This window comes from Canis lupus, chromosome 21, assembly GCF_048164855.1.
Source record: "Canis lupus baileyi chromosome 21, mCanLup2.hap1, whole genome shotgun sequence".
In the NCBI taxonomy this organism is placed as follows: Eukaryota; Metazoa; Chordata; class Mammalia; order Carnivora; family Canidae; genus Canis; species Canis lupus.
In genome coordinates, this window is record NC_132858.1 from 50,858,032 (window position 1) to 50,884,479 (window position 26,448).

Below are 26,448 nucleotides of genomic sequence, written 5' to 3' on the forward strand. Positions count from 1 at the left end.
ATGTCAAATTTCTCACCAAGATATTAGTCAAAAGGATTCAACAATACATTGAAAAGATTACTCATCATGACCAAGTGGGATTTATTCCTGAGGTACAAGGGTGGTTCAACATTCACGAATCAATCAACATAATAGATCACATTAATAAAAGAAAAGACAAGAACCATACGATCCTCTCAAGAGATGCAGAAAAAGCACTTGACAAAATATGGAATCCTTTCTCTTTTTTTAAAAGATTTTATTTATTTATTCATGAGAGACACACAAAGAGAGGGAGAGACATAGGCAGAGGGAGAAGCAGGCTCCTTGCAGGGAGCTTAATGCGAGACTTGATCCCAGGACCCCAGGATCATGCCCTGAGGCAAAGATGGTCAACTGCTGAGTCCCAGGATGTCCCAGGCATCCCAGGATGGCATCCTTTCTTAATTAAAATTCTTCAAAGTGTAGGAATACAGAAACATACCTTAATATTATAAAAGCCATGTACAAAAAGCCCACGGAAAATATCATTCTCAATGAGAAAACCTGAGAGCTTTTCCCTTAAAGTCAGGAATATGATAGTGATGCCCACTCTTATGTTGTTCAACGTAGTACTAGAAGTCCTAGCCTCAGCAACCAGACAACAAAAATAGATAAAAGGCATTCAAATTGGCAAAGAAGAAGTCAAACTCTCACTCTTCATAGATGACTTGATATTTTATGTGGAAAACCCATAAGACTCCACCCCAAAATTGATCGAATTCACACAGGAATTCAGCAATGTGGCAGGATATAAAATCAATGCACAGAAATCACTTGCATTTCTATACATTAACAATGAGACTGAAGAAAGAGAAATTAAGAAATCAATCCCATTTACAATTGCACCAAACCCCACAAGATATCTAGGAATAACCTAACCAAAGAGGTAAATGATCTGTACTCTAAAAAATACAGAACACTCATGAAAGAAATTGAGGAAGACACAGAGAGATGGAAAAATATTCCATGCTCATGGGTTGGAAGAATAAATATTGTTAAAATATTTATGCTACCCAGAGCAATCTACATATTCAATGCAATTCCTAACAAAATACCATCGACATTTTTCGCAGAGCTGGAACAAATCACCCTAAAATTTGTAGGAAACCCGAAAAGACCCTGTATAGCAAGAGGAATGTTGAAAAAGAAAACCAAAGCTGGTGGCATCACAGTGTCAGACTTCATGCTATCTTGCAAAGCTGTCATGATCAAGACTATGGTACTGGCACAAGAACAGACACAGAGATCAATGGAACAGAATAGAGAACCCAGAAATGGACCCTCAATTCTATGGTCAACTAATCTTTGACAAAGCAGGCAAGAATATCCACTGGAAAAAAGACAACTTCTTCAACAAAAGGTGTTGGGAAAATAGGACAGCCACATGCACAAGAATGAAACTGGACCATTTTCTTACACCACACACAAAAATAAACTCAAAATGGATGAAAGACCTAAATGTGAGACAGGAATCCATCAAAATTCTAGAGAAGAACACAGACAGCAACCTCTTCGACCTCAGCCACAGCAACTTCCTGCTACTCATGTCTCCAGAGGCAAGGGAAACCACAGCAAAAATGAACTATTGTGACTGCATTAAGATAAAAAGCTTCTGCACAGCAAAGGAAACAGCCCACAAAACTAAAAGGCAACCTATGGAATGGGAGAAGATATCTGCAAATGACATATCAGATAAAGGGCTAGTATCCAAGATCTATAAAGAACTTACCAAACTCAACACTCAAAACCCAAATAATCCAGTCAGGAAATGGACAGGAGACCTGAATAGACATTTCTCCAAAGAAAACATACAAATGGCCAACAGACACATGAGAAAATGCTCCACATCACTTGGCATCAGGGAAATAAGATGAAAACCACGAGATACCACCTCACATGAGTGGTTAGTATTACCAAGTCAAGAAATAACAAATGTTGATGAGGATGTGGAGAAAGGGGAACCCTCTTACACTGTTGGTGGCAATGCAAACTGGTGCAGCCACTCTGGAAAACAGTATGGAGGGTTCTCAACAAGTCAAAAATAGAGCTACTTTAGGACCCAGCAATTGAATTACTATTTACCCCAAATTGCAAATATAGTGATCCAAAGGGGAACCGGCACCACAACGTTTATAGCAACAATGTCCACAATAGCCCAACTATTGAAAGAGTCCAGGTGTCCGTCGACAGAGGAATGGATCAAGAAAGTGTGGTATATATACACAATAGGATACTACTCGGCCAGCAGAAAGGATGGAATCTTACCACTTACATTGACGTGTATGGAACTGGAGGGTATTATGCTGAGTGAAGTAAGTCAATCAGGGAAAAATAATTATATGGTTTCACTCATATGTGGAATACAAGAAATAGTGCAGAGGAAAGGGGAAAGGAGGGGAAAATGCAATAGGAAAAAATCAGAGGGAGATGAATCATGAGAGTCGTAACTATAGGAAACAAACTGAGGGTTGCTGTAGGGGTGGTGGGTCAGGGGATGGGATAACTAGGTGACAGGCACTAAAGAGGATGCATGATGTGATGAGCACTGGGTGCTATATGCAACTGATGAACTACTGAACTCTGAACTGTGCATCTGAAGCTAATGGTATGTTGGCCAATTGAACTGCAATAAATTAATAAATTTAAATATCCATTGGTTATAACCAGGTCAAACTCATCTCCGTCCACTCTTAGGAGAGATGCTAAGCTTCTCACAATCTTGAGAACAAAACAAAACAAAAAGCAAAGGCTGACTGATAGAGGGAAAGAGTGGAGGAGTCTCAAAGCTGCTTCAATTTGTTTTAGAAACAGCCTAAAAAAAAAAAAAAAAAAAAAAAAAGAAAGAAAGAAAAGAAAACTAGAGAGGAGTGATTCTCTAGTTTCTTTCCATCTCCTGGAGTCTTAAAATTAATTTTTAACTTTTACTGTCTATTAGTAAGACTTTGAATAGTTTTGAGTTCACAGAAAAATTAAATAGAAAGTGCGGGAAACTACTGTGCCCTCCCCTGACCTTGTCTGCTGTTTCTCCTATTACATCTTGTACGTTTGTTACCATCAATGATGACTAGTCCATAATTTACACGAGAGTTCATTCTTTGGGTTGTGCACGTCTGCGGGTTTTGACAAACGTGTACAAGTCGCGTATCCATCATACCATAACGGTCATACGGAGTAGTTTCACTGCATTAAAGATGCCCTGTGCTCTCTCTATTCATCTTTTCCTGCCCTCCCCCCAGTGCCCTGGCAAGCATAATTTTTTTTTTTTAATTCTCAATGGTTTTGCCTTTTGGAGAATATCATATGGTTGGAATCACACAGTTTGCAGCCTTTTCAGACCGCCTTCTTTCACTTAGCAATATGCTTTTAAGCTTCTTCCATGTCTTTTCATGGCTTGATGGTTCCTTTTCTTTTATCACTAAATAATAATCCATTTTATAGATGTAACCATTTGTTTATCCATTAATCTACTGAGAGACATCTTGGTTGCCTTTACATGTTGGTAATGATAAATAAAAGTGCTATAAACATCCACGTGCAGGTTTTCAGGTGGACATAAGTTTTCAACTCCAAGGATCATGACTGCTGGATGGTAATGTAAGGTTATATTTAGTTTTGTAAGAAACCACAAAAGTATCTTCCAAAGTGATGGTACCATGCTGCATTCCTACTAGAAATGAAAGTTCTGTTGCTCCACATTCTCATCAGCACTTGGTGTTGTCAGCATTTTGGATTTTAGTCACTCTAACAGGTAGTAGTAGAATTTCATTATTGTTTTAATTGCAAGTCCCCAATGACATATGATATTGAACACCTTTTCATATGCTCATTTGCCATCTGTATATCTTTTGCAGAAATGTCTATTCAGATCTCTTGCCTATTTTTTTTTAAATTGTTGAGTTTTCAGAGCTCTTTGTATATTTTGAGTAACAGTATTTTATCAGATATGTTTTGCAAATATGTTCTCCCAGTCTGTGGCTTGTCTTTTCATTCTCTTAACAGTGTCTTCTGCAGAGCAGAACCTTTGACCTAAATTAATTCACACTTATTTTTTTTTAAGATTTTATTTATTTATTCATGAGAGACACAGAGAGGGAGAGGCAGAGACATAGGCAGAGGGAGAAGCAGACTCCATGCAGGGAGCCCAGTGTGAGACTGGATTCCAGGACCCCGGGATCACACCCTAAGCCAAATGCAGATGCTCAACTGCTGAGCCACCCAGGTGTCTCCTCCCTTTTAAAAAAGATTTTATTTATTTATTTCACACTTATTTTTTCTTTCATGTATTGTGCTCTTGGAGTTGTTTCTAAAAAATGATTACCAAACCCAAACTTACCTGGATTTTCTCTTCTGTTATCTTCCAGGTTTTTTTATTTTATTTTTTTATTTATTTTTTATTATTTTTTATTTTTTTATAATTTTGCACTTTACACTTAGGTCTACGATCCATTCTGAGTTAATTTTTGTGAAAGGTGTAAGGTCTGTGTCTGGTTTCATCTTTTTGCCTGTGGATTTCCAGGTGTTCTAGTAGGTTTGCTGAAAAGACTATCTGGGCTTTCACTAATAGTGCCTTTCCTCCTTTGTCAAACATTGGCTGACTGTATTTGTGTGGGTCTATCTTTGGATTCTCTGTTCTATTCAGTTGATCTGTTTTTTATTCTTTGACCGATACCACACTGTCTGAATTCCTTTAGATTTACAGTAAGTCTTGAAGCATAGTACTGCCAATTTTCCATCTTTCTTCAATAGTGTGTTGGCTACTCTTCCTTTTTTCCATAAGCTTTGGAATGAGTTTGTTGGTATCCAAAATAATTTGCTGGGATTTTGATAGAATTGTGTTGAATACCAAGTTGGGAAGAACTGCCATCTTGAAATATTAAGTGTTCCTATCCATGAACACAGAATCTCTCTCCATTTATGTAAATCTTCTTTGATTTCCTTCATCAATTTTGTAGTTTGCCTAATACAGATCTTATACATATTTTAAATTTATAGCTAAGTTTATCTGCCTCCCTTCTTTCCTCCCTCTCTTTTTGGTGCTAAGAAAAATGATGCTGTATTTTTTATTTCCAATTTTTCATTACTGGTATCTAGGAAAGCAACTGACTTTCATACATTAACTTTGTATCCTGTAATCTTGCTGTAACTGCTTATTAGTTCCAGACTTTTTTGATTCTTTGGGGTTTTCTAGAGTCAATCATGTCATCTGTGAAGGAAGATAATTTTCTTTCTTTTTCTATATACCTTCCTCCCACCCCTTTCTTGTTTTATGTCATTAACTAGGACGCTAGTATGATGGTGAATAGGAATGTGGGGGTCTTAAATTTTTTTACTTTATTATTTTAAATGAATTAAACCGGGCCTCACCAAAAGACTCATCTCTCCTTTAGGGAATATTCCAAAACATTAACAGAAATTGGGAGGGAAGTTAGGAGGAAGGGTGTTAATTTTCTCATCACAATAAGGTACCAATTTCATGGCCTAAAACGAAAACATTTTAAGAATATATATTGTAAAGTAACTCCAACTTTCAAGTTTTTCACAGTTTTTCTTAACCTAAGAGTTGTAACTAAGGAGCAATACTACAATGCAGTAAATAAATATTTATCTTACATTCAGAAATATAGAAATTTTCATTTTGATTTCAATTCATTTTTCTTGTTAAACTCAAAGTAAACTATTTTATAGATAATTTTACTATATTTTTTAATATATCTATTTTCTAGCTATTCATGTACATTTCTTTCTATGTATCTGCATATAGAGAACTGGAATGAGGTTTGTCTGTTAATAAAGCATTTTACTAGGTGAAGGATAGTGGTTACTTTCAACATTTTTTTTACTTGTCTGCATTGTCTGAATTTTAAAAATAATTAGTATGTATTGTTTTAGCTAAAAATATAGTCATAAGTGTTTTAAGATGTACTTAACAACCAAGAATATTAAGATAATAGCCATACTCCAAATGTGGATGGACTTTGTCCTAAATACACACTGAATGGACAATTTTGACACCATGTTTACACGAGTTCTGCTCACTAGAGCAGCATCATATAACTTAGAGTCAGGTAGAAATTACTGACTTAACCCTTCCTGTCTGCCCCTAGCTGAGGAATTAAAATTCTAGATCAACCAAAAAACTGGACAACCACAGACTTAAGTATTATGCAGAATCTAGTTTATGAAACAGCTAAATTGATGGATGATCCTCTTCACTCCCCAATTAGCAACTCTTATTTCACCCATCTTAAGGGTTAGGACAATAACAGAATCACTCCTAATTGTTAACAATAATTTTTAACATTATAAATATAATTCATGTGTGTTTAAAATACCAGCTTGTTTATTGACTCAGGATAAATATGCCATTAGTTGATATACTTTTTAAATATATTTGGTTCATGGGGACATCTAGATGGCTCAGTCAGTTGAGTGATCAACTCTTGGTTTCAGCTCAAGTCATGATTGCAGGGTCCTGGGATTGAGCCTCATTGAAGAACTTAGCATTCAGCGGGGAATCTGCTTATGGATTCTCTCTCCCTCACCCTCTGCCCCTTGCCTGGTAAGCTTTCTCTCTCTAAAATAAATAAGTGGATAGATCTTAAAAATACATACATATATAATATATAAATATAATATATATATAATTCACAGATTCTGCTTTTATTTCTTGCATTTATATTTTTAGAAAACTAAGCCATCTGTCCTGTAGTTTCCCCCAGTGTACATTTTTTTTTTCCTGACTACATACTGGTGGTGATGTCTAACATGTTCTGCAGTCCCTATACTTTCTATAAATTGATTACATCTACTGTTTTGATGAGAGAGTAGGTTTAATTATTCTTATTTTTTGTCAAAGCTCCCTCACAGGTGATGTTATGCTGTCCTTACATCAGAGGTACACATCTGATCTTCTCTTTTGTGATGTTATTAGATATTGATAAATACTACCTAGATTGTGGGTTGGAAAACTATGGCCTGCAGACCATTTGATCTTCTATCTATTACTAAAAACAATGTTTTATTGGAACACAGTCACATCCATTCTTTTATAAATTTCATATAGCAACTTTTACATTACAACAGAGACTTTATGGCCTCCAACCCTAAAATATTTAGGAAATATATGTTACCCTGATTCATAGCTAGGTCCATTAACCTATTGTCAGTACAACATGTAATATTCTAACTATATCATTTTGTTGCTCTTGTTTAGTACTTGCAACAATTTCATAAAAAGAAGTTTCGTGTTATCGATATTTTTGGTCAGATGTTACAGGAAAATTAGAATGCTTGATTCTTACCCTTTATTTGCCTACTTTCAAAGTAATTACATGCTTCATTTATATTCTCCAAAGGTGACTGAAAAGTTTTTAGGTATAATTATAAACACATGGATTTAAACATATTCAATGTGTTTTAACACACTGTATTTATCAACCTTACTGAGGTTCAAAGTGTCCCATCTTTGGCTAGCAGGAAGCTCTTCAGGTAAGCTCCTGAGTCCTTCTGACAGAACTCTAGCAGCCTTCTTGGATAATAATAGTCCAGACTCTTCTTATAGATTTCCTGCCTCAGCCTTGAATCCTCCATTTTTCCACGGAGCACTGGTTTCTTTTCCTAGAAAACAATATACAGAGACCATAATCTGGGGCTAGAAATTCATTACTACTAGATTGAACATTGTTTCTAGGCCTTTTTAGAGCACAGACCAGGGAATCTTGCTTATTTGTTTTCAGATAAAATACTCCATAAATTCATGGTATTTCCAATTCAAACTAAAAATGACAGGGCTTTAATTTAACCATGCCAGTCTTTTATCTGTTTTTCCTTTCAGCAACTCTGAAAATTCTAGTTTTCAATGACACCAACATAGTTACTGAATTGCTTTATCCGAAAATACACAAATAAGTCTCAATAACAATACCAACAATCCTACCAAAAATATTACTAAAAACTCCTTAAGATTATGCTTTTCATTTTATCCTTATATCACACAGATTACTGTTTCAAAATCATTTTGAACAGTTGCTGTATATTTCAAAAGTTTACTTTTAAAAGATTGTCTTTAAAAGTAATCATAAAAATTTTCAGTTCCAAAATCAAATCTGCCAAATGAGGTATACTCAGATAGGTTTCACTTCTACTCTTAATCTCTCCACACTACAGGTAATCATATAATTCTAAAAGTTTATATTTTCATTAAAAAATTAAATATAGGGACCTCTGGATGGCTCAGTCAGTTGGGCATCTGACTCTTGGTTTCAGCTTATGTCATGATCTCTTGGGTGGTGGGATCGAGCCCCACAGCAGGCTCTGTACATCTCTCCCACTTCCTCATGTGTGCCCACACTCTCCCTCTCTAATTAAATATATTTTAAAAATCTTCAGGGAAACATTAAATATATGTGGAGACATTGTTAAAATTTCTTAGATAAGTTGTAACATACTGTAGGCATGTTTCTCTACTCTGTTTTTTATTTTCATTTAACAAGACTGGGGTGTTCAGCTGGTTCAGCTGGTGAAGCATGTAACTTTTGGATCTCAGGGTTGTGAGTTCAAGTGGCATATTGGGTGTAGAGATTATTTTTTAAAAATTAATTAAATTTTTAAAAGGATCTTGATCAGAGATATATAGACTTGTCAACAATCTTCTCATAGTAATCAAAACCCCAAGAATCAACTGAAAAATCTAAAATGCAAGAACATTTTGAGAATGCAACACTTAGGAACATACATATCTGAGAAAATGCTAAAGACTGGTTGGTTATTCGATTATACTAATGTCTCCTTCCTCCCCTGGCACACAATGAAACTGTGTTTCCTATGACTTCTTCAGATCAGTGAAGCCATATTGGTTGGTTCTGGTCAATGAGATTTAGATTAAAGTGATGGATGCTGTTTTTAGGCCTCTCAGGTCTCACTCAAGCCTCCACATTCGTTTTCTTCCTTTATCTTCTGGTTGGATGCAAAGGAGGCACCCGAAGACTCCAAGGCCCTGGAAATTGGCAGCACTGCACGATTTAAGGAGCCTGAGATGCTAAATGACTGGAAAGTAGACCACCTCCCTATATCAAGTCCACCTGAGACTGGGTCTGGGCAAGAATAAACATGGTGTTAAACCAGATGGTGTGCTTGTGTGTTAGAGCAGTTACCTTGACCATACAGGACCAGCGCAGGAAACCATCTCTGAAGAAGACTCAGAAATGGTCAAGAAAGTGCTCTTTTGTTTTTGTTTTAATTATCCTAAAGTAAAATAAAGGTAGCAGAGTTTCAAGAGGAAGTAGTTAAGGATGTCAAATGCTGTAGAGAACTAACAGAAATTGTTTATTAGAACTGACAATGCAGGGTCACAGGTAATTAAGTGTATGCCATCTAAATCTGTCAAGTCATTTTCATTGCCCTATTCTAGTTATCGTGTTTATGGGGGAATTAAGACAAATAACTTCTTTAAAGTATTTTAAAAACTGTATTTGACTGGATCATATTTAACTCTAAACTAGTCTTGCCCCAAAGACTCTTTGTGTCTATGTCTAATCTTTAATTTTTTTCTGGAGCTCTACTACCACTTTCATGATTTTGTATTACTCCAAGTATAAGTCTATAATACTGAGAATCAGCTTCTCCCTTTTAAAAAAAAGGTAGCTCTTCCCAGTTTTTGATACTTAGATGAGGTAATACACCACAAAAAGATGCTATGGGCTCCTTGGGGCTCTTCACAGATCTTCCCTGCTCCTCACCTTTTTGTTGTGCGGTGCCTATCTCATAAAACTAGTATTTGTCTTAGAGGGGAGATAAAATATAAATTCCCAAGAAGACGGATTCGAAGGAAATCTAGAAAAAAGGAAATAGAAAGTTGGGAGAATAAGGAGGGGCAGGATGTTACAGAGGAATTAACAGATGAGAGAATGAAAATACATAAGCCTAGTTGAAGCAAGGGAAGACATAAGGGAACATCAGAGCTGACAAGTCAAGGATAGCTGTTGTGACATCAGCATCAAAATGGTGAGCTTTGTCACTAGCATTTGTTTCTGTTTGTGGGGCCAAACCAGCAGGGGTTTGTTCCCACCACTTCTATATTGAACCATAGCTTCTGAGGGAATGGCTCTAAGGTGGGAAAATCCCTAAATCCCAGGATACAGTAGAGTTTAGCTATCCCTTTATGAAATGTCTTATTACCTTAAGGAAAAAAAAATAACTTTAAGGTTTGAAAGTGTTAACTAGTAAGAATGGTAATAAAATTTAAACATTGGTAAATCTATCTTAGCCTTTTCTTAAATATAGGCATATATAATACATACATACATATATATATATCACATTATGTGATTCAATATTATTTTGTAACAAAAAATAGAACTTCTTAAGTTCCTGCAATGAGAACTCTAGTGATATGTTTGCGATGCCCATTTTGAAAGCCCATAAAAGAAAGATGTAAGATGTAATTTCTTTACTCTTCTTCAAACAAGCAAAGAGATCTTGCTTGGGAGTAAAATAAATGTAAAAAATATCATATATCTCACTTGCAATTAAAGATTCTATTTTCCTACTTTAAGGAACAAAAGACTAAAACTCTGGGTAAAATATTCATTAACCCAACCAGAAGCTTTATTACTTCAACGTGATGTTTTAAAAAATTCTCTATCTACACGGGGCTTTTAACTTTTTCTTCCTTCAGGCAGAGATTTGGGAATCTAAATGGAGCATTAATTCAGCTTATCTCAAATGACACCATTAATATTTCACTGAAATTTTTAAATTAAGGGACAATTTAAATTTTCTAGTGCATATACTTTCAATTTATATTCATCACTATTTGTCAGAACAAAGTTTTAAAAACTTGATTTAGTGATCTGTGTATATATTTTTCCCCATATTACAAAAATTTCATACATAAAAATTGTTCAGTGAATACCCACATGACCACAAGAGTCTACAATTAACACTTGGCTGTATTTGCTTTATCACTTACTTATCCTCTATCAAACCATGAATCCACCTTTTTAACTAATTAAATTGCAGATAATTATATTCTTCACTCCTTTTTAAATAGGGTTCAGTATTTGTTTATAGTGCTTTAGTTTTTGAGGCAAATTTTATATAAAGTAAAATGCAGAGACCCTAAAAGTACTATTTGATGAGCTGTGAGAAATGCACACACTTGTACAACGGGCTGAATGTTTGATTTCCCCAAACACATTCACTTGTTGAAATACTACTGTGATGGAGGTGGGGCCTTTGGGAAGTAATTAGGTAATGAGGGTGATGCTCAATGATGGCATTAGTACCCACGTAAGGGGAAGGACTAGCACAAAGAGAGGACAAACGTCTCTAAGGAAGAAAGAGGCCCTTTCCCAGGAACCTGACCATGCTGGCACCCTGATCCGGGACTTCTATCCTCCAGAACTGTGAGAAATAAATGTTTATGGTTTAAGCCATCCAGTCTATGGTATTTTGTTATGCAGGCTCAACTAAGACGTTGTGTAACCCTAACCCTTGTCCAGTTGTAATTTTTCACCTGAATTTCCTTATCCTTCTCAACCCCTACTTCCAAACACTGTTTTCACCATACATTAATTTTACCTTGCCTAGAACTTCTTAAACGCAGAATTGTATGCACTCTTTCTCAGAGATGTCTTTCACTAGCCATGTTTTTGTTGTTCATCAGTATTGTTGCATATACCTATCTTTTCTCTCTTGAGTAGTAGTATTTAATTGTAGAAATATACTTTTTGTTTAACTATCCTCATTTTCCTTTTAAGTCTAGTTAACTTACAGTGTTAGATTAGTTTCGGGTTTACAGTATAGTAATTCAACATGCGTACACATCATCCTATCTATTTTTCTTTTGATGGGTCCCTGAATCACTTTCATTTTTTTGACTACTAAAAATAAACCTGCTTTATTCTTGTATGTTTTTAGGTGAATATATTTTCTTTCTTTTTTTTAATATCTTATTTATTTGTTCATGAGAGAGAGAGAGAGAGAGGCAGAGACATAGGCAGAGGGAGGAGAAGCAGATTCCATGTAAGGAGCCCGATGTGGGACTCGATCCTGGGAATCTCGGATCAGGCCCTGAGCCAAAGGCAGATGCTCAACCGCTGAGCCACCCAGGCGTCCCTACATGAATATATTTTCATGTATCTTCAGAAAATACTTAAATTTGGAATTATGAGGTTAATAGGGTGGTGTCTGCTTAGTTTTATAACAAACTACCAAGTCTTTTCCAAAAGGATTGCATCATTTTATACTCCTACCTACAGTAAGAGTCTGATTGATCTCTATTTATGCCCAAATTTGATGTCATTAACCTTTTTAACCATTCTTGTGGTTGAGTGGTAGGTAGTATCTTGAGATTTGATATACTACATTCTCATTATCATTCAGTTCAAGTTATGCTCAAATTTCCCTTGTGATTTCTTCATTGACCCATGATTTATTTAGAAGAATGTTATTTAATTTCCCAACATTTGGATTTATCTGGTTGTTACAGTTTTAATTCTGTAGTGGTCAGAGAAGAGAATGAATGATTTGAATTTTTTTTTTTTTTATATTTAAGACTTGTTTTAAGACCCAGTATGTTCTATCTTGGTGGAGTGCCATATGCACTTGAAGAGAATGTACACGCAGTTTTAAGGGGTACTGCTCCATTTATAAATTAACTAGGTCAAGGTGGTTGGTAATGTTCAGATCTTCAATTTCTTTACTGATTTTTCTTTTTTAATTCTATTAAGTGCTGAAAGAAATTGTTAAAATCTCCTATTTGTAGATATGTCCTTTTGTCAATTTTTGTTTCATGTCATTTGAAGCTCAGTTACTAAGCACACACATATTTATGACTAAGTTTCTGATGAATTGGCCTTTTATCTTATGAAATGCTTCTTTTTATCTCCAGTAATGCCCTTTGTTAAAATCTACATGATCTAATATGATTTCCTTTCAACAAATCCTGGCACCAAATTCTGACCCTGTCTTCTCATAGTTTCCATCTCCATCTATTTACTTGCTACTTATGTCTTTATATTTAGAGTACACCCATGCCATTAGCATATAGCCAAATCTTTGGGTTCTAAATCCACTTTGACTTGTTTTTTTAAGGGGAATTTTTAAACATACAAATTACATTTAGATGTATTACAAATATAAATATTATTATATTTAGTTCTCCTGTTTTATTATTTGGGTGGGGTTTTTTTTGTTTGTTTTTGTTTGTTTTTTACTGGATTGCTTTTTTTGTTTTTCTTTGTTCCTCCTTTCCTGCTTCCTTTTGGGTGAAATGCATCATTTCCTTGAATGCCAGTCTAATGCATGATTGGCTTTTCAGCTCTATCACTTTGCAATTATCTATTTTTAGTGGTTTCATTATTACATAGTCTTAGTACTACTATACTACTTCATGAGAAATATAAAGAATACTGCAATTGTCAAGTTCCATTTACCACTTCCATGGCTCTATGCCCACTGTATATATTTGTCACTTCCAAAATCAACGTCCAGAAGTTCTGAATTCAAGGAGAAATTCTCATCACTTGCGTGTGGTTATACAAATATATACTCACCTAAATACCAAAGACATGTTGGTTCAATGTGGTCCTCGAGGATGCTCAGGGGTCTGTTACACGCATGTTAGCATGACGAGCAGCACTTTCTTTGTAGGCAAGATCCTAGGCTTTCCAAATATGAAGATGCATGGTTATGGTTTTAGTCTCACGTCAAAGCAAAATACTGGAGACTGTAAATACTTGTTTCATGACATTTGACCACAAGACGTGTGCCAAGTGAAGCAGAGTAAAAAACCGTTTTCAAAGCCTGTGCTTGCTATTTCTGCTCTTATCCTAACCATGGAGCAGGGTAATGGCACCTGGATGCCTGAGAAAGAAATATAATAACTCGGGAGCAGCAGACAGGGTCTTGAGGTCAGAGAGGTCAGAGAGGTGCAAGAATCCTCAGGTGTAGAAATTGAGGTCAGAGAGGTGCAAGAATCCTCATTTGTAGAAACTCCTAAAATCTCCTAGTTGAGTTTTTTTTTTCCTCAAATTAATATTTATTGATTGATTTAAAAAAAAGGGGGTTGGGAGGTGGGGAGAAAATCTCAAGCAGACTCCCCACCGAGCAGGGAGCCAGACCAGGGCTACGTCCCACAACCCAAGAGATCACGGCCTGAGTTCATAGTATTTTCAGCAAAACAGGTAACATGTACCCGTTATAAGCACGTCTGCAAACCAGACGCAGAGGAGACCTAGGGGTGGACCCCATTCCGGACGTCGTCCCAAGACTGATCCCAAAGGGCGGCGGGGCTGGGGGGCTGGAGACTTTGGGGTAGGTCGGCCGTCACGTGGTCATGCTGCTTGCGAGCTTCACTTCGATCAATAAATCGAACGCATATAAACCGTGCGGGCAGGCAGGCGACGCGCGACCGGGACCAACAACTGAGTCGGGACCCGTCCCGTCCAACGCAGCCACCCCGCCTCCACCGGCCTCGCTCGCGTCTGCGGAGCACGTGCCGCGCAAGGCCGCGGGGCTCGGGCCGCGAACGCGGTGACGTCAGGGCTCCGGGGACGCTGCCCGGGAAGGACGCGTTAGCCGCCCCACGCAGCCGCCCAGGAGGGCCAAACCGCGGGGCGCGCACGTCATCGCGCACCGCAGGCCGCCTCTTCCGGGAGGCGTGTCCGAGGCGTACTAGGAGCTGCACCTGCGCACTGATGTCTCCGCGTAAGGGACCAATGAGCGGCGGGTGGGTGGGCGGGCTAGAGGGAGACGCGGTTTCCGGTTCCGGTTCCGGTAGCTCTCGGTCGTCCGCTTTTGTGCTACGTGTCGCTGGCGGGTGAGGAGGCGGCGGCAGGTGAGCTGGGTCCCCCTGAAGGCGGCGGGCGTCGCCGGGAGGCTGAGGGGCGGGCGGTCGGAAGGGCCCCCCCCCGCTCCCCCGGCTCGGGTCTGAGGCGAGTCCGGCGCTCGCGGCTGCCCACGGTCCTGCTCCACGGGGGCTTGCGTGGAGGCCAGGTCCCGGGGGCGGTGGCTCCGATGGGCGCCGGCCCCTCAGCGCTCAGGGTCGGGGCGGCTCGCCTCGGCCGCCCGTGGCCGCGCCTTCCGGGGTGGGCTCGGCGGGGAGGGGAAGGGAGGGCTGTGCCCAGCGGGGGCTAACGTGGGCGCTCGGTGTGGACCTGACGGGGGGCGTCCCAGCGCGCTGTGGGGAGTGGGCGAGGCCGCGGCTCTGGGTTGCCCCCCCCCCCGCCCCCAGGAAAGAGTCCTTCGCCTTCCTCACAGCCTCCACAGAGTTCAAGCGCACTGGATTGGAAGGACAAAGCTGAGTGAAATATTAGGAAACCAGGTTGGGCAGCCCGGTGGCCCAGCGGTTAGCGCCGCCTTCGGCCCAGGGCGTGACCCCGGGGCCTCGGGATCGAGCCCCGCGACGGGCTCCCGACGTGGAGCCTGCTCCTCCACTGCCTGGGTCTGTGTGTGTCTCTGTCTCTCTGTGTCTCTGTCTCTCTGTGGGTCTCTCGGGAATAAATAAAATAAAATCTTGAAAAGAGAGAAAGCAGGCCTACGTATGTTTTCGGAGGGACCTCCTGTAGTTGGCGCAGAATGTTTGCGGAATTTGATTCCAGCTGCCCACCTGGGTGCGGACACTGCAGCGTAATTGGATTTGAAGGACAAAGTTGAGTGAAATATTAGGAAACCAGGCGTGGGCATCTCGGGGGGCTCAGCGGTTAGCGCCGCCTGCAGCCCAGGGCGTGACGTGGAGACCCAGGATCGAGTCCTGCGTCGGGCTCCCTGCTTCTCCCTCTGCCTCTGCCTCTCTCTCTCTCTGTTTCTCATGAATAAATAAAATCTTTAAAAAAAAAAAAAAAACCGGAAGAGAAACCAGGCCTTTGTGTGTTTTCGGGGGACCTGGTGTGCTTGGCGCAGGTTTCCGGGATTCCGTTCCAGCTGCCCACCTGGGCGCGGACCCTGTGTCTTGGAGCGTCTGTGTTCCCCGGACGCGGCTTTGGAGCCGAAGCTGCCCTGGACAGCGGCTGTCGTTGGTTGATTTAAGGAACTTAGGGAACCTCCGTAAGCACTTGGCCCCCGCTCTAAGCACGAGAGAGAGGGTAGAGAGAGGGTAGGGTGCCGGTAGTAAATTGGCCTCCCCCCCCCCCCCCCCCCCAGGCGGTGGCTCTGAAGCCGAGCTTGGGTGGCATTTCCGCTGCGTGGTAGGCGACCCCGACGAACTTAGGAGGGGTGTCCTGCCTACAGGTTGGGAGTGCAGGTAATAGCTTCTCCGAGTCTGGATCTTGGTTTAGCCCATCGTCGTGGTTTGGGGAACTAGGACCTATTCCGCACGAACACTCTCTTCTAAAGGTGTGGTGTGGCCACGGTCTCGAACAATCAGATCGAGACCCACGTTTGCCTCCAGTCCAGACGCCTGTGGCACCATAGTCAGGCCTTCCCTGCCCTGGGCCCTGGTTTCTGAGAGTGACGTCAAATACAGGAAGTGTTTGCTGGATCCCAGCGTTGTCGGGTTCCCAGCGGGAGGATGCGGAGACTGCAGAGTGGGTGAGGAAGGGATGTCTTGTTGACTGACCTCCTGTGTGAGCAGCAGGTGTCCTCCACCCTGATAAAGGCATAGGTGAGACCTGTGCTGGGTTTTCTTTTTTTCTTATTGCCTTCAGTCTGTTTCCCAGGTTTAGGCTTGAAATTGGTATTTTTTTTAATTTAATTTTATGAAATGGAATGGACTCGTCTCCGACATGAAGTCATTTTGATTTTTACATTTTGATGTAACTGAGCAAGTACTTCTTTACGATAAATAGTACCAATGAGTATCTTTTTACTCTTTTTTTTTTTTTTTTTTTTTTTTAAATAGGCATCATGGATCAGGTAATGCAGTTCGTTGAGCCAAGCCGGCAGTTTGTGAAGGACTCCATTCGACTGGTTAAAAGATGTACTAAACCTGATCGAAAAGGTAATAGCTTTAAATAGGGAGAAAAGAAAAAAAAGGGGGGGGGGAGAAAAGATGAAATCTTTGCATTTTTTTTAGTCTTTGATTAATATCTTCCTGTTTAATGACTGTTGCATTATTTTCGACATTTTTAATGATTTGTGTTTGTTTTCCTTTGTTGCTTTTTAAGTACTCCCTAAATTTTACACACTTCTTTACACGTTACAGATTTTTCTGTTTTAGGTATTTTCAAATTGTGAAAGAATATTACAGTCTTATTTTCCATGTTAGGCCTGTCTTAGTCGTAGTTAAACGGCTTCAGGGTTTCTAGTATCTTCCATGTTTCCATTCTGGAAAATCTTTTGGGAGTCCTCCCTGCCCTGCTATTGGCCCCCTCTCAGCCCCTCCCCCAAACAAAACCTTAACATGAAATTAAGACTATAGGTATTGCTAACCTAGGAAGTTAAAGTCTTCATTTGTCGTGATTCATCTGTTACAAGGTGCACTAGAATTTACCTTCATTTGTTTGAGTACTGCCTGAGTTAGGAGCTGGGGATGTAATAGAAAATATATATACAGGATAACATATAAAAATATGTAATCCTCTTGGATTAATCGTTCTTGGGTAGTTTAGACTCTTTGAGGGAAGACAGTCATGAATGCATAATGGCAATTATCACTTTAATAACAGCTGTGGTAATTACTATAGAAGAGAAATGGGAGTTTGGACGGCACATAATAAGACTAACCGAGTCAGGAGGGCAGGGGGAAGCTTCCCTGAGGAAATAGATTAAATGGAAGCATTACTAGGGCCTGAAACTGTTACATAAGATTGTGACCAGCCTACTTTGGTTTCTCAGGCTTTATTTCTGGCTTCATTATGATATCAAAGACAACAGACCTATTGTTTATTTTAAAAAGTCATGTTCTGTGGTTTTATAATTAATACTTCTAATGTATAACAACTTTTAAAACAAATACTGTGCATTTCTTTTATTCATATTTTACTTTTCGGTATTAGGTTCATTTGCTGCTTATTTGTGGATTCACTAGCATGGGCAGACACTTATATTCCTTAAACATCAGTAAAATAACGAAAATTTCAAAATCTGTTGAGCAGTTTATTTCTTTATATCATGTTTAATTTCAAATGATATATTTACTATCAGGAGAAATGTACACCAGTAAGTTTATGTACATCATTGTTAGTTTTCTCTGCTATACTTGCAGTGACAATGCAAAAAATAATCTAAATTTTGTGTTTTTAAATCCAGAATTCCAGAAGATTGCCATGGCAACAGCAATAGGATTTGCTATAATGGGATTCATTGGCTTTTTTGTGAAATTGATCCATATCCCTATTAATAACATCATTGTGTAAGTAAACTTTTTGAAATAGACAATATCTAGGCTAGAATAAAAATTGAAGGGGCTCCTGGGTGGCTCAGTTGGTTAAGCATCTGACTCTTGATTTCAGCTCAGGTCATGATCTCAGGGTCATGGGATCAAACTTCGAGTCAGGTTCTGAATTAGGCTCCTTTCGGGGAATTTGCTGGAGATTCTCTCTCCCCCTCCTGCTGCCCTATCCCCTGCTCAATGTGCGTGGGCTCGTGCGCTCTCTCTCTCTCTCTCTCCCCCCAGTAAGTCTTTAAAAAAGGTGGAAGTCCGTTGAGTTGATAGCCTACTGTTTTGTTAATACATAGATAGGTCTTCTTAGGTTTTAATGCTGCTAGAGTTCTACTGGTATTTATGAGTACCTGATAATTAGGAGTGGTTTTATATGTTCTATAGTCTTTGTAGCAACTCTGAGATACTGTATTTTTAACTCTCTGGCTGGACATTACTGTATGCCTTGAGTCATTGATAGGGCCTCTACTCACTAGACTGTGGGGTCTGAGCCAGTCCTGTTGTAGATCGTTTACGAACACCCACAGTGTTAATATGTATATAGAATATTAATACGTGAGAATATATACGTGTGTATGTATTTTCTGTAGAGTGTGTACTGCTGAACCTAGTCCAATGTACTCTTTCTTGTACCCATGAAAAGCAGTGAATACGTATTTGTTGAATTAAATGAAAAACATAAGGTTTTTTATCTTTTTCTGATGGTCATGGTGATAGTAATAGTTTCTAACGTTTATCGGGCACTTACTGTGTGCCAGGGACTGTTCCTACTTCAGTCAACTCCTTTAATCCTCATAATGCTTCTGTGAGGTTAACACAACTATTTTAGTAGTAGTTGAAGTAGTTTCTTCATTCTTAGAAGAAACAGGGATGGAAAGTACATATTCCTTACCGCTGGTAAGCAGTAGAGCAGCGTATAAAACCCAGGCCGACTGACTCCGGAGCCTGTATTTTTAACCATTATTAAGAGACATCTCTCATTCTGGCTCAGTTGAACACTCCTCATTCTGAGTCACATTCCTTACTTTATACTCCAGTTTGCATTTCATCAGTCTTCTTAAAATCCAGTATTTAGAATTGAATGCTTTCTACAGATGTTTTCTTGCTAACGGCTAAAATCCTCAGACAGTTTCTCACAAATAACTGCTACAATAAATTTCCTTTATCCTGGGTTTAAACAGTTGGGGTGGTTTGTTTTTAGCTTAAGAATGGAACATTATCCTCGTTAAATTCCTTTTTCCTAGATTCCCTTAGGGAAGTCTTTTGAGTTTTTAATCTGTCCAACATTGTTATTTATCCTAGTTTTGTACTAGAAAATCTTTTAATTCATTGTTTAAGTTGTGGTCTAAAGTACTGTTTAGGACAGGCACTCTTAGTGTCCCCCTTTTGGATTGAGATTAGTCTGTTTGGTTGTTCCCAACAGGGTTTTGAAAGAAGTATTAATAATTTCCTTTCTTTTAATTCTTTCCACAGCAAACACACAGTATCTTTTTTCTTTTTTTTAAGATTTTACTTATTTATTCATGAGACACACAGAGAGGTGCAGAGATTAGGCAGAGGGAGAAGCAGGCTCCCTATGGGGAGCCCAGTGCGGGACTTGATTCCCAGACAGACATTCAACCACTGAGCCACCCAGGTGTCCCAACGCACAGTATCTTTTACCAATTTTACTAATCAGAGATTGTTCAATAGCTAGTTACTTAGAAACCTTGTCTTCTAGTAAAATGTTTCTCAACATTTATAGGGTTAAAAGTCTACCTTTAGATAGTTTTTACATTAACATGAAGGCCAAATAGACATTATTTGAAAAAAGCTATCAAAACTTACTCTTCTCATGACTCTCTTCAACATCTTTAAAACCAAAAGATCTTTTCTTCCTGTTTGAAAAGAGCATAAATCACTACTTAAATTATTTTGGGATGATAGCAAATGAAATAATAAGCATAAGCTTCTTTTCATTAGGCTGAATTAGCACTTTTTAATTTCCTTATGATAAAAGTTTTTCCCACTTCTATACAATTGCAGCAGTCCAAAGGAATAGCTATAGAACGATAATTTAAAGGACATATAGTTGAGGATATTTAGGTTATAGCAATACAATTTAATAATACTAAAAATACTTAGCATTAAATCATATATTCAGAGTATTTCAGGAGTATTACTTTCATCTAATAATACAGTTGTTTTTCTTTGCTTAACATTACTGAGTAATACTAGGGGTGCCTCGCTGGCTCAGTAGACTGTGCCGTCCTTCCTCTTAAGGGTTGTGCGTTCAAGCCCCATATTGGGTGTGAGCCTACTTTAAAGAAAAAAATTACTAAACAGACCTAAAATGTATATCTCAGCATACCAATATAGTGTTTATGCTTTTAAGACTTAAGAGGTTCTATAGAAAAGGTGATTTTTGTTTTCATTATGATTAAACCTCTGTCTTTTAGTGATTGTGGGAAGTTTTATTCTTTATTTTCAACTGGCTCATTACATACCAAATTGAAAAACTCACTAGCTAACTACTTGTAATTCATATTTTCTACCTTGTTCAGAAAGACAAGACTCTTAAACAAGTCTTAGACTGTTAAACACATTTCCCAAAAGAGGATTCTGAGTTTTTAAGATAAGCCTGTGCACAAGCCACGTCATCTCTAAGGACCTTTTTCCATGCCGAGATTTTAAAGTATCATTTCTTCTCCTTTATGCTCTCTTGGGGTTCTCAAATAACAGATTTTTAGCTCCATGAAATTATAGCGTATTGCATTTCAAATAATTATTACTAAAATGTTCTATACACTCAAATGGAATGTTTTCTTTCTTTTACAGTGGAGGCTGAATACCTTTTTAAAAGAGTCTTTCATCTTGGGGATTGGTGAATAATTGATACGAGAAGCTCATGAAGTAAAAATGTGCCTAATATGTTTCGTGTTTTTCTTTGATGTTTTTTTTTTTTGTCTTCCAAGATGTTTTGTATTTGTAAATTAAAATAATTTCAAAATAAACTTTTTTCCATCATAGATATTTATCAAATTTGATAGGAAATAATGGGTTGTTTTCCCTTCTCTTATTAACTCTCCTTCCTTCCCTTATTAACTCCTTCCTCCCTTATTAATTCTCCTTCCTTCCATCCTTCATATTTTACTTTATCAGAGAAATTAAAATGAAGTACCGCACTTTCTGAGTGCATTTCTCTCAGATAAACATTTTATCATGGCAGAAGAAACAGCTGGTAAAGGATGATAAAGGTAATGAAAGAGTTGAGGGTAGGTAGGAGTTTTGTCCTTAAGCACTCAAAATACAAACAGAGCTCCAGAAGTTTAGGTGCTACATGAAGCAGCTTCTTGGAGATAACAGTTAAAACTTCAGAGTGCAAGGTCCTCTTCAGACCAGTTGGTCCACAGTCATTAGAGTTCTGAATTATGCGAAGAATTAATTCACTGATATTGGAATGTGGGGTGAAAACTGGCCACCTGTGCCTTTTAAAAAAATAGTGAATAAGTGAGGTAGTTTATTCCCCTTTGAAAAAAAAAGTTTCATTAATCCGTTTATTTGGTGTGTATTAAAGTGTATTTCCAAGTTCTAATGTGTTTAATAAATTGGTTAGCAGCACTAAAAATTGTTGAATCAGTACATCCTACATCTGAAACCAGTAAACTGGGTTAGTTCTACTCGAATATAAAATATTTCTTAATTGGTTAGTAGCACATATTTGATAAATGTCCTCTGTTTCTTCATGAATAAGTAGGCAGGTGTCTAACTGGTGTGGTTGGGCAATATTCCTCAGTTTTGGAATCTGGTGCAGAGAGCAAAGTCTGTTTTCATAGTGATAGTAGCTGATTTTCTGCCAGTTTTGAAATGCTGAGAAGTATTTCAGTTTTGAATGAGTGGTTGTCTTCAAGGAAATAAAAATAAAGCCTTGGATCTGTGATTTTAGGGAGTCCATGTGGCCACATTTTACATACACTTAGATCCTTAAAGGCCAAAAGTATGTGTGTGTGTGCATGTGTGCACATGCTATACACAAAGTATGCTAGAAATTATTCTAAAATGTAGACTGGCTTTGCCTCTGGCAAATGTGTATTACCTTCTTACAGGATGAGATAATTCTGAATATTAGTATTTTTTGATATAATTATGAATCCCTATTTATAGCATGTATTTAGGCTGTTCATCTTTTATTTTGCTGATTTACTGGTTCTTGGCACATGGGAGGTAAGGTGCCTACGTGTCATATATATATATATATTTTTTTTTTTTTTTAAGATTTTATTTATTCATGGCAGACAGAGAGAGAGGGGTAGAGGGAGAAGCAGGCTCCATGCAGGGAACCCGACATGGGACTTGATCCCGGGTCTCCAGTATCACACCCCAGGCTGAAGGTGGTGCTAAACCGCTGAGCCACCAGAGCTGCCCACATGTCATATATTTATACATGTAAAATGAAGGCTAATAATACCTGGTGGTAGAACAGAATAACCTTCACGCTAAAACAATGAAGTCTTATGTAGGAAAAGTAACATAGATTTTTCTTACTAACCATACTGATACACTTAAGAGCTAGTGCATTTCTGTTACAACACTACTTAACGCTTTAGCAAGTACAAGAATCATCTGTGACAGTTACTTTTAAGACACGGCTCCTTGGGTCCTACCCCTAGAGGTTAATTCAGTAGGTCTGGGTGGGCCTGAGAATATGCTATGGCCGCTAGTACGTGGACCACACTTTGAGTAGCAAGTTTTTAAAAGTTCTTAGTTTTTTAGAAAGTAAAATAGGGCAGCCCAGGTGGGTCAGCGGTTCAGCGCCACCTTCAGCCCAGGACCTGATCCTGGAGATCCAGGATCAAGTCCCACATCATCAGGCTCCCTGAATGGAGCCTGCTTCTCCCTCTGCCTGTGTATCTGACTCTCTCTCTCTGTGTCTCTCATGAATAAATAAATCTTTTAAAAAAATAATTTTTTTAAGAAAAGATTTTATTTTTAAATCTATACACACCCAATGTGGGGCTTGTACTTAACAGCCTGCAATCAGGAGTCACAGGCTCTGCCAACTGAGCCAGCCAGGCACCACCAAAAGTTGCTAATGGTTTTGTGTTGTTTAAATACCTATACCAAAGTAAAAAGAATGCCCTTTTTTATGATAGTGCTGCCACTTCCACGACCCCCTATCCCTTAAAGCAGGTGATTGCCACCTGGCCCACAAGACTAAACTCTAACCATATAAAGTCAGCAGAGAAATACACATCAAGGAGGGAGATGTCCAGACAGCATGTCAGAGCCTTGATGAAGAGGAGGAAATAAAGCCTGGTTCCAATTCCAGTTACTTTGTTACTGCTTGAAAGCCGTGTTTCCTCCAAAATCTGTTCTTGGGCCATTTGTCTCATTTGTTAGGAAGGTTCTGCTTGCAATAAATGGTATTTAATTTACCCTGAGTGCCTTGTGTTCTATGTGTGAAGGAGCACCTTATGTCAAAGTGTAAATGAGCTGAAAATGCTTAAAATGAGTTGACTTGTACCTCTTGTGTTACACACTGATCATAATTTTGCTGGAGAAGGTCTTTTCTGGGTAGATTTCCAGACTCTGGATGCATTTTTCTCGTTTTCCGAAGCTTATTCTATCTGACCTTTCTCATTCTATAGCTAGCCTTGGGAGTCCTGTATTTGCTGGTCTCATGCTTTTTCAGCTCCTAACCAACCTTGCTGTTTCAGTTTCTTTTGATCAACCTTGCTTATAGTGTGGTTTGTGGGCTCCTGGAAAGTCTTGATACCATGAAATAGCTCATTGAAATAGGATATCGGTCGGTTCACGAATTAAAATTAATGATGTATTTTCATTCTCTTCCTATCAAACACTTGTTGATTTTTTAAATGAATAGTATCACAAATGTTGACTGACCAGTAGAGAGGTTGGAGCAAATGCTTTATAGGATTAATGATACTTATGTAAGGCCTGACAGTTTTCAAACTATTCCTTCTCAGTTGATCCTCACAATAATCCTGTGACAATGTAGATCTTGTATTCTCTGAAATAACGTCCACAACCCCATCACACCTCTATTTTTTCCTTTTTTGTCTGCCCCACTAAAATAGAAATTCCAGGAGATATTTTAATAAATTAGTCAATTTATTGCCAAATCACAAGTGCTTAGGGCAGTTTCTGCAGGTAGTAGCCACTGCTTGTTAAAGGAAGGAAACAAGTGTATACATTGCTGGTTTAATAATTTCTTGTTTGCAAAGGCCACATAGAAAATGATTAAATCACTGGCCTAGTAGAGTGCAAATCCTCAACTTTTCTGGTCAGAGCAACCCAGTGTAAGAAAATTAATAGACATATGTATATGTGTGTGTGCTGGTTTTTTGACATCAGAATACACAAACATGTGTCTTTTTATATTTATGCCTGCACCATGGTCTTGATCTGCATATGCCTTAGCTTTTCAACTTGGAACAGTAGCAATTTTGGGTTTTTAGCCTGCCATACCTTCTTTCCCCTTGCCAAAAGCCTATATAGAAAACTATTTCCTTCTCCATTAATGATTGAGGATTCCTTGTATCTCCATATGGCAATGTAATTTATGGTATTTTTTTTTTTTTTGATTACTTTTAGCATCAGTACAGTTTATAAGTTTTATTCCCCTGCTTTAAGAGCCACACATGACATTCTTGGGGCCACCCACAGTCTTGACTGAGGACTAGCTAGCCTTAAAAGAAAGGACTTAAGACATGGAGTACATGATTCTAAAACTGGCCAGGTAGCAGTGTCTTCTCTCGAATGTTTTCGAGGTCTTGTGAACGAAACAAAACAAAAACCTAGATTGGAGGACCAGGAAAACTAGCCAGTTCTTTGAACTCCTCCGGCATTATCCTCTCTGAGTGTAATGGGCCTAAAAGGCCCTGTCCCTCCTCATAGTAAGAAGACTGTTACCCCTATAGATGGGAAAGGCTTTGAAAGCTAAACTGTATAGACCTGAAAGAGATAGTGTTATTTCTACGTGTTTTGGGAAGTTCAGGAGGCAGAACCAAGTGAAAATATGTCAGGACACTTGTCACAATGAACTGAGCCAGTAACAAAGCAAGTTCATTGTCCTCTCAGAGAAGAACAGTAGTTGGTTGCACAGACGGTGCCTAGGGCAGGTGCCTAGGGCAGTCGTGGACCGCGTCACCTGAGGTGAAGTTTCCTTAACCCTTTTGAGTTACAGTCTCCTGATCTTCCGAATGGGGATATTAATGCCCAGCTTTTAATGTCGAATTCCCTTAGGTCAGAAAGTATATGTGAATGAAGTGGGCACAGTGCCTGGAACATAGGTATTTTAATGTTAGATCTTGTTTTTTTTCTCTAATCTTCCACCTCCTCAGAGGCAAGATTTACTGAAGCTGTATTTCGCTGGCCTTCCTCCAATTGGTATAGGCTGCAGTTCTGATTATCTTCGTATGGCATTGTCTGTTTTCCCCGACAGCTTGCCCACAGTCATGTTAAAATAACGTCTCACATTGTCTTGTTTCCTAACCCAAAGTGCAAGGAATTCACATTTACCAAAGGCCTGGGAAATTTTAGGTTAAATTCAGTGAACTGATTGCCTTCAGTATGCTAAGATGTTGGCTAGGTACTGACAGTAAGAAAGTGTGCTTAAGAAGCAAGAAGAAAGTGTGTAACCTCAACTCTGGCTGTGAAAAGAGGGTGTAAAAAAGTCCTTTAAAAAAAAAAAAGATTTCATGAGAAACACAGAGAGAGGCAGAGACACAGGCAGAGGAAGAAGCAGGCTCCATGAGGGAACCCAATGTGGGAATCAATCCCAGGACCCAGGATCACACCCTGAGCCAAAGGCAGATGCTCAACCGCTGAGCCACCCAGGTGCCCCCCAAAAGTCCTACCGGTAACCATTTATTCTGACTACTTTCCTCATCATCCTAGGGTAGAAAGAAGTACAAGCACTGCAGATGATGGAAAGTGGCATGGTTAGTCTTTGCAGTAAGCTGTGAAGTAGCTATCTCAAGGCATTTACAAATTGTGTACTTTGGGAGGCAGCCTGGCTCAGTCAGTAGAGCGTGACTCTTGATCTCGGGGTCTTCAGTTTGAGCTCTGCATTGGGCGTAGAGATGACTTTAAAAAGTTTAAAA

At 38.9% G+C, this 26,448-nt stretch overlaps 1 protein-coding gene and 1 long non-coding RNA gene across 2 annotated transcripts; one reads left to right on the forward strand and one right to left on the reverse strand.

The window, feature by feature from the left end:
• Positions 1 to 7,431: 7,431 nt before the first annotated feature.
• LOC140613187 (uncharacterized) lies at positions 7,432 to 14,658 on the reverse strand. The gene is made up of 2 exons (XR_012014353.1): positions 13,578 to 14,658; positions 7,432 to 7,638 (listed from the first exon to the last, which is right to left on the reverse strand). It is a non-coding gene; the product is annotated as an uncharacterized lncRNA (long non-coding RNA).
• A 76-nt stretch (positions 14,659 to 14,734) lies between these two features.
• SEC61G (SEC61 translocon subunit gamma) lies at positions 14,735 to 21,351 on the forward strand. Its single transcript, XM_072791691.1, has 4 exons — positions 14,735 to 14,860; positions 16,862 to 16,960; positions 18,211 to 18,313; positions 21,161 to 21,351. The coding sequence occupies exons 2-4, from the start codon at positions 16,867 to 16,869 to the stop codon at positions 21,168 to 21,170; spliced, it is 207 nt and encodes a 68-aa protein (XP_072647792.1). The 5' UTR covers positions 14,735 to 14,860; positions 16,862 to 16,866; the 3' UTR covers positions 21,171 to 21,351.
• The last annotated feature ends 5,097 nt before the right edge of the window (positions 21,352 to 26,448 follow it).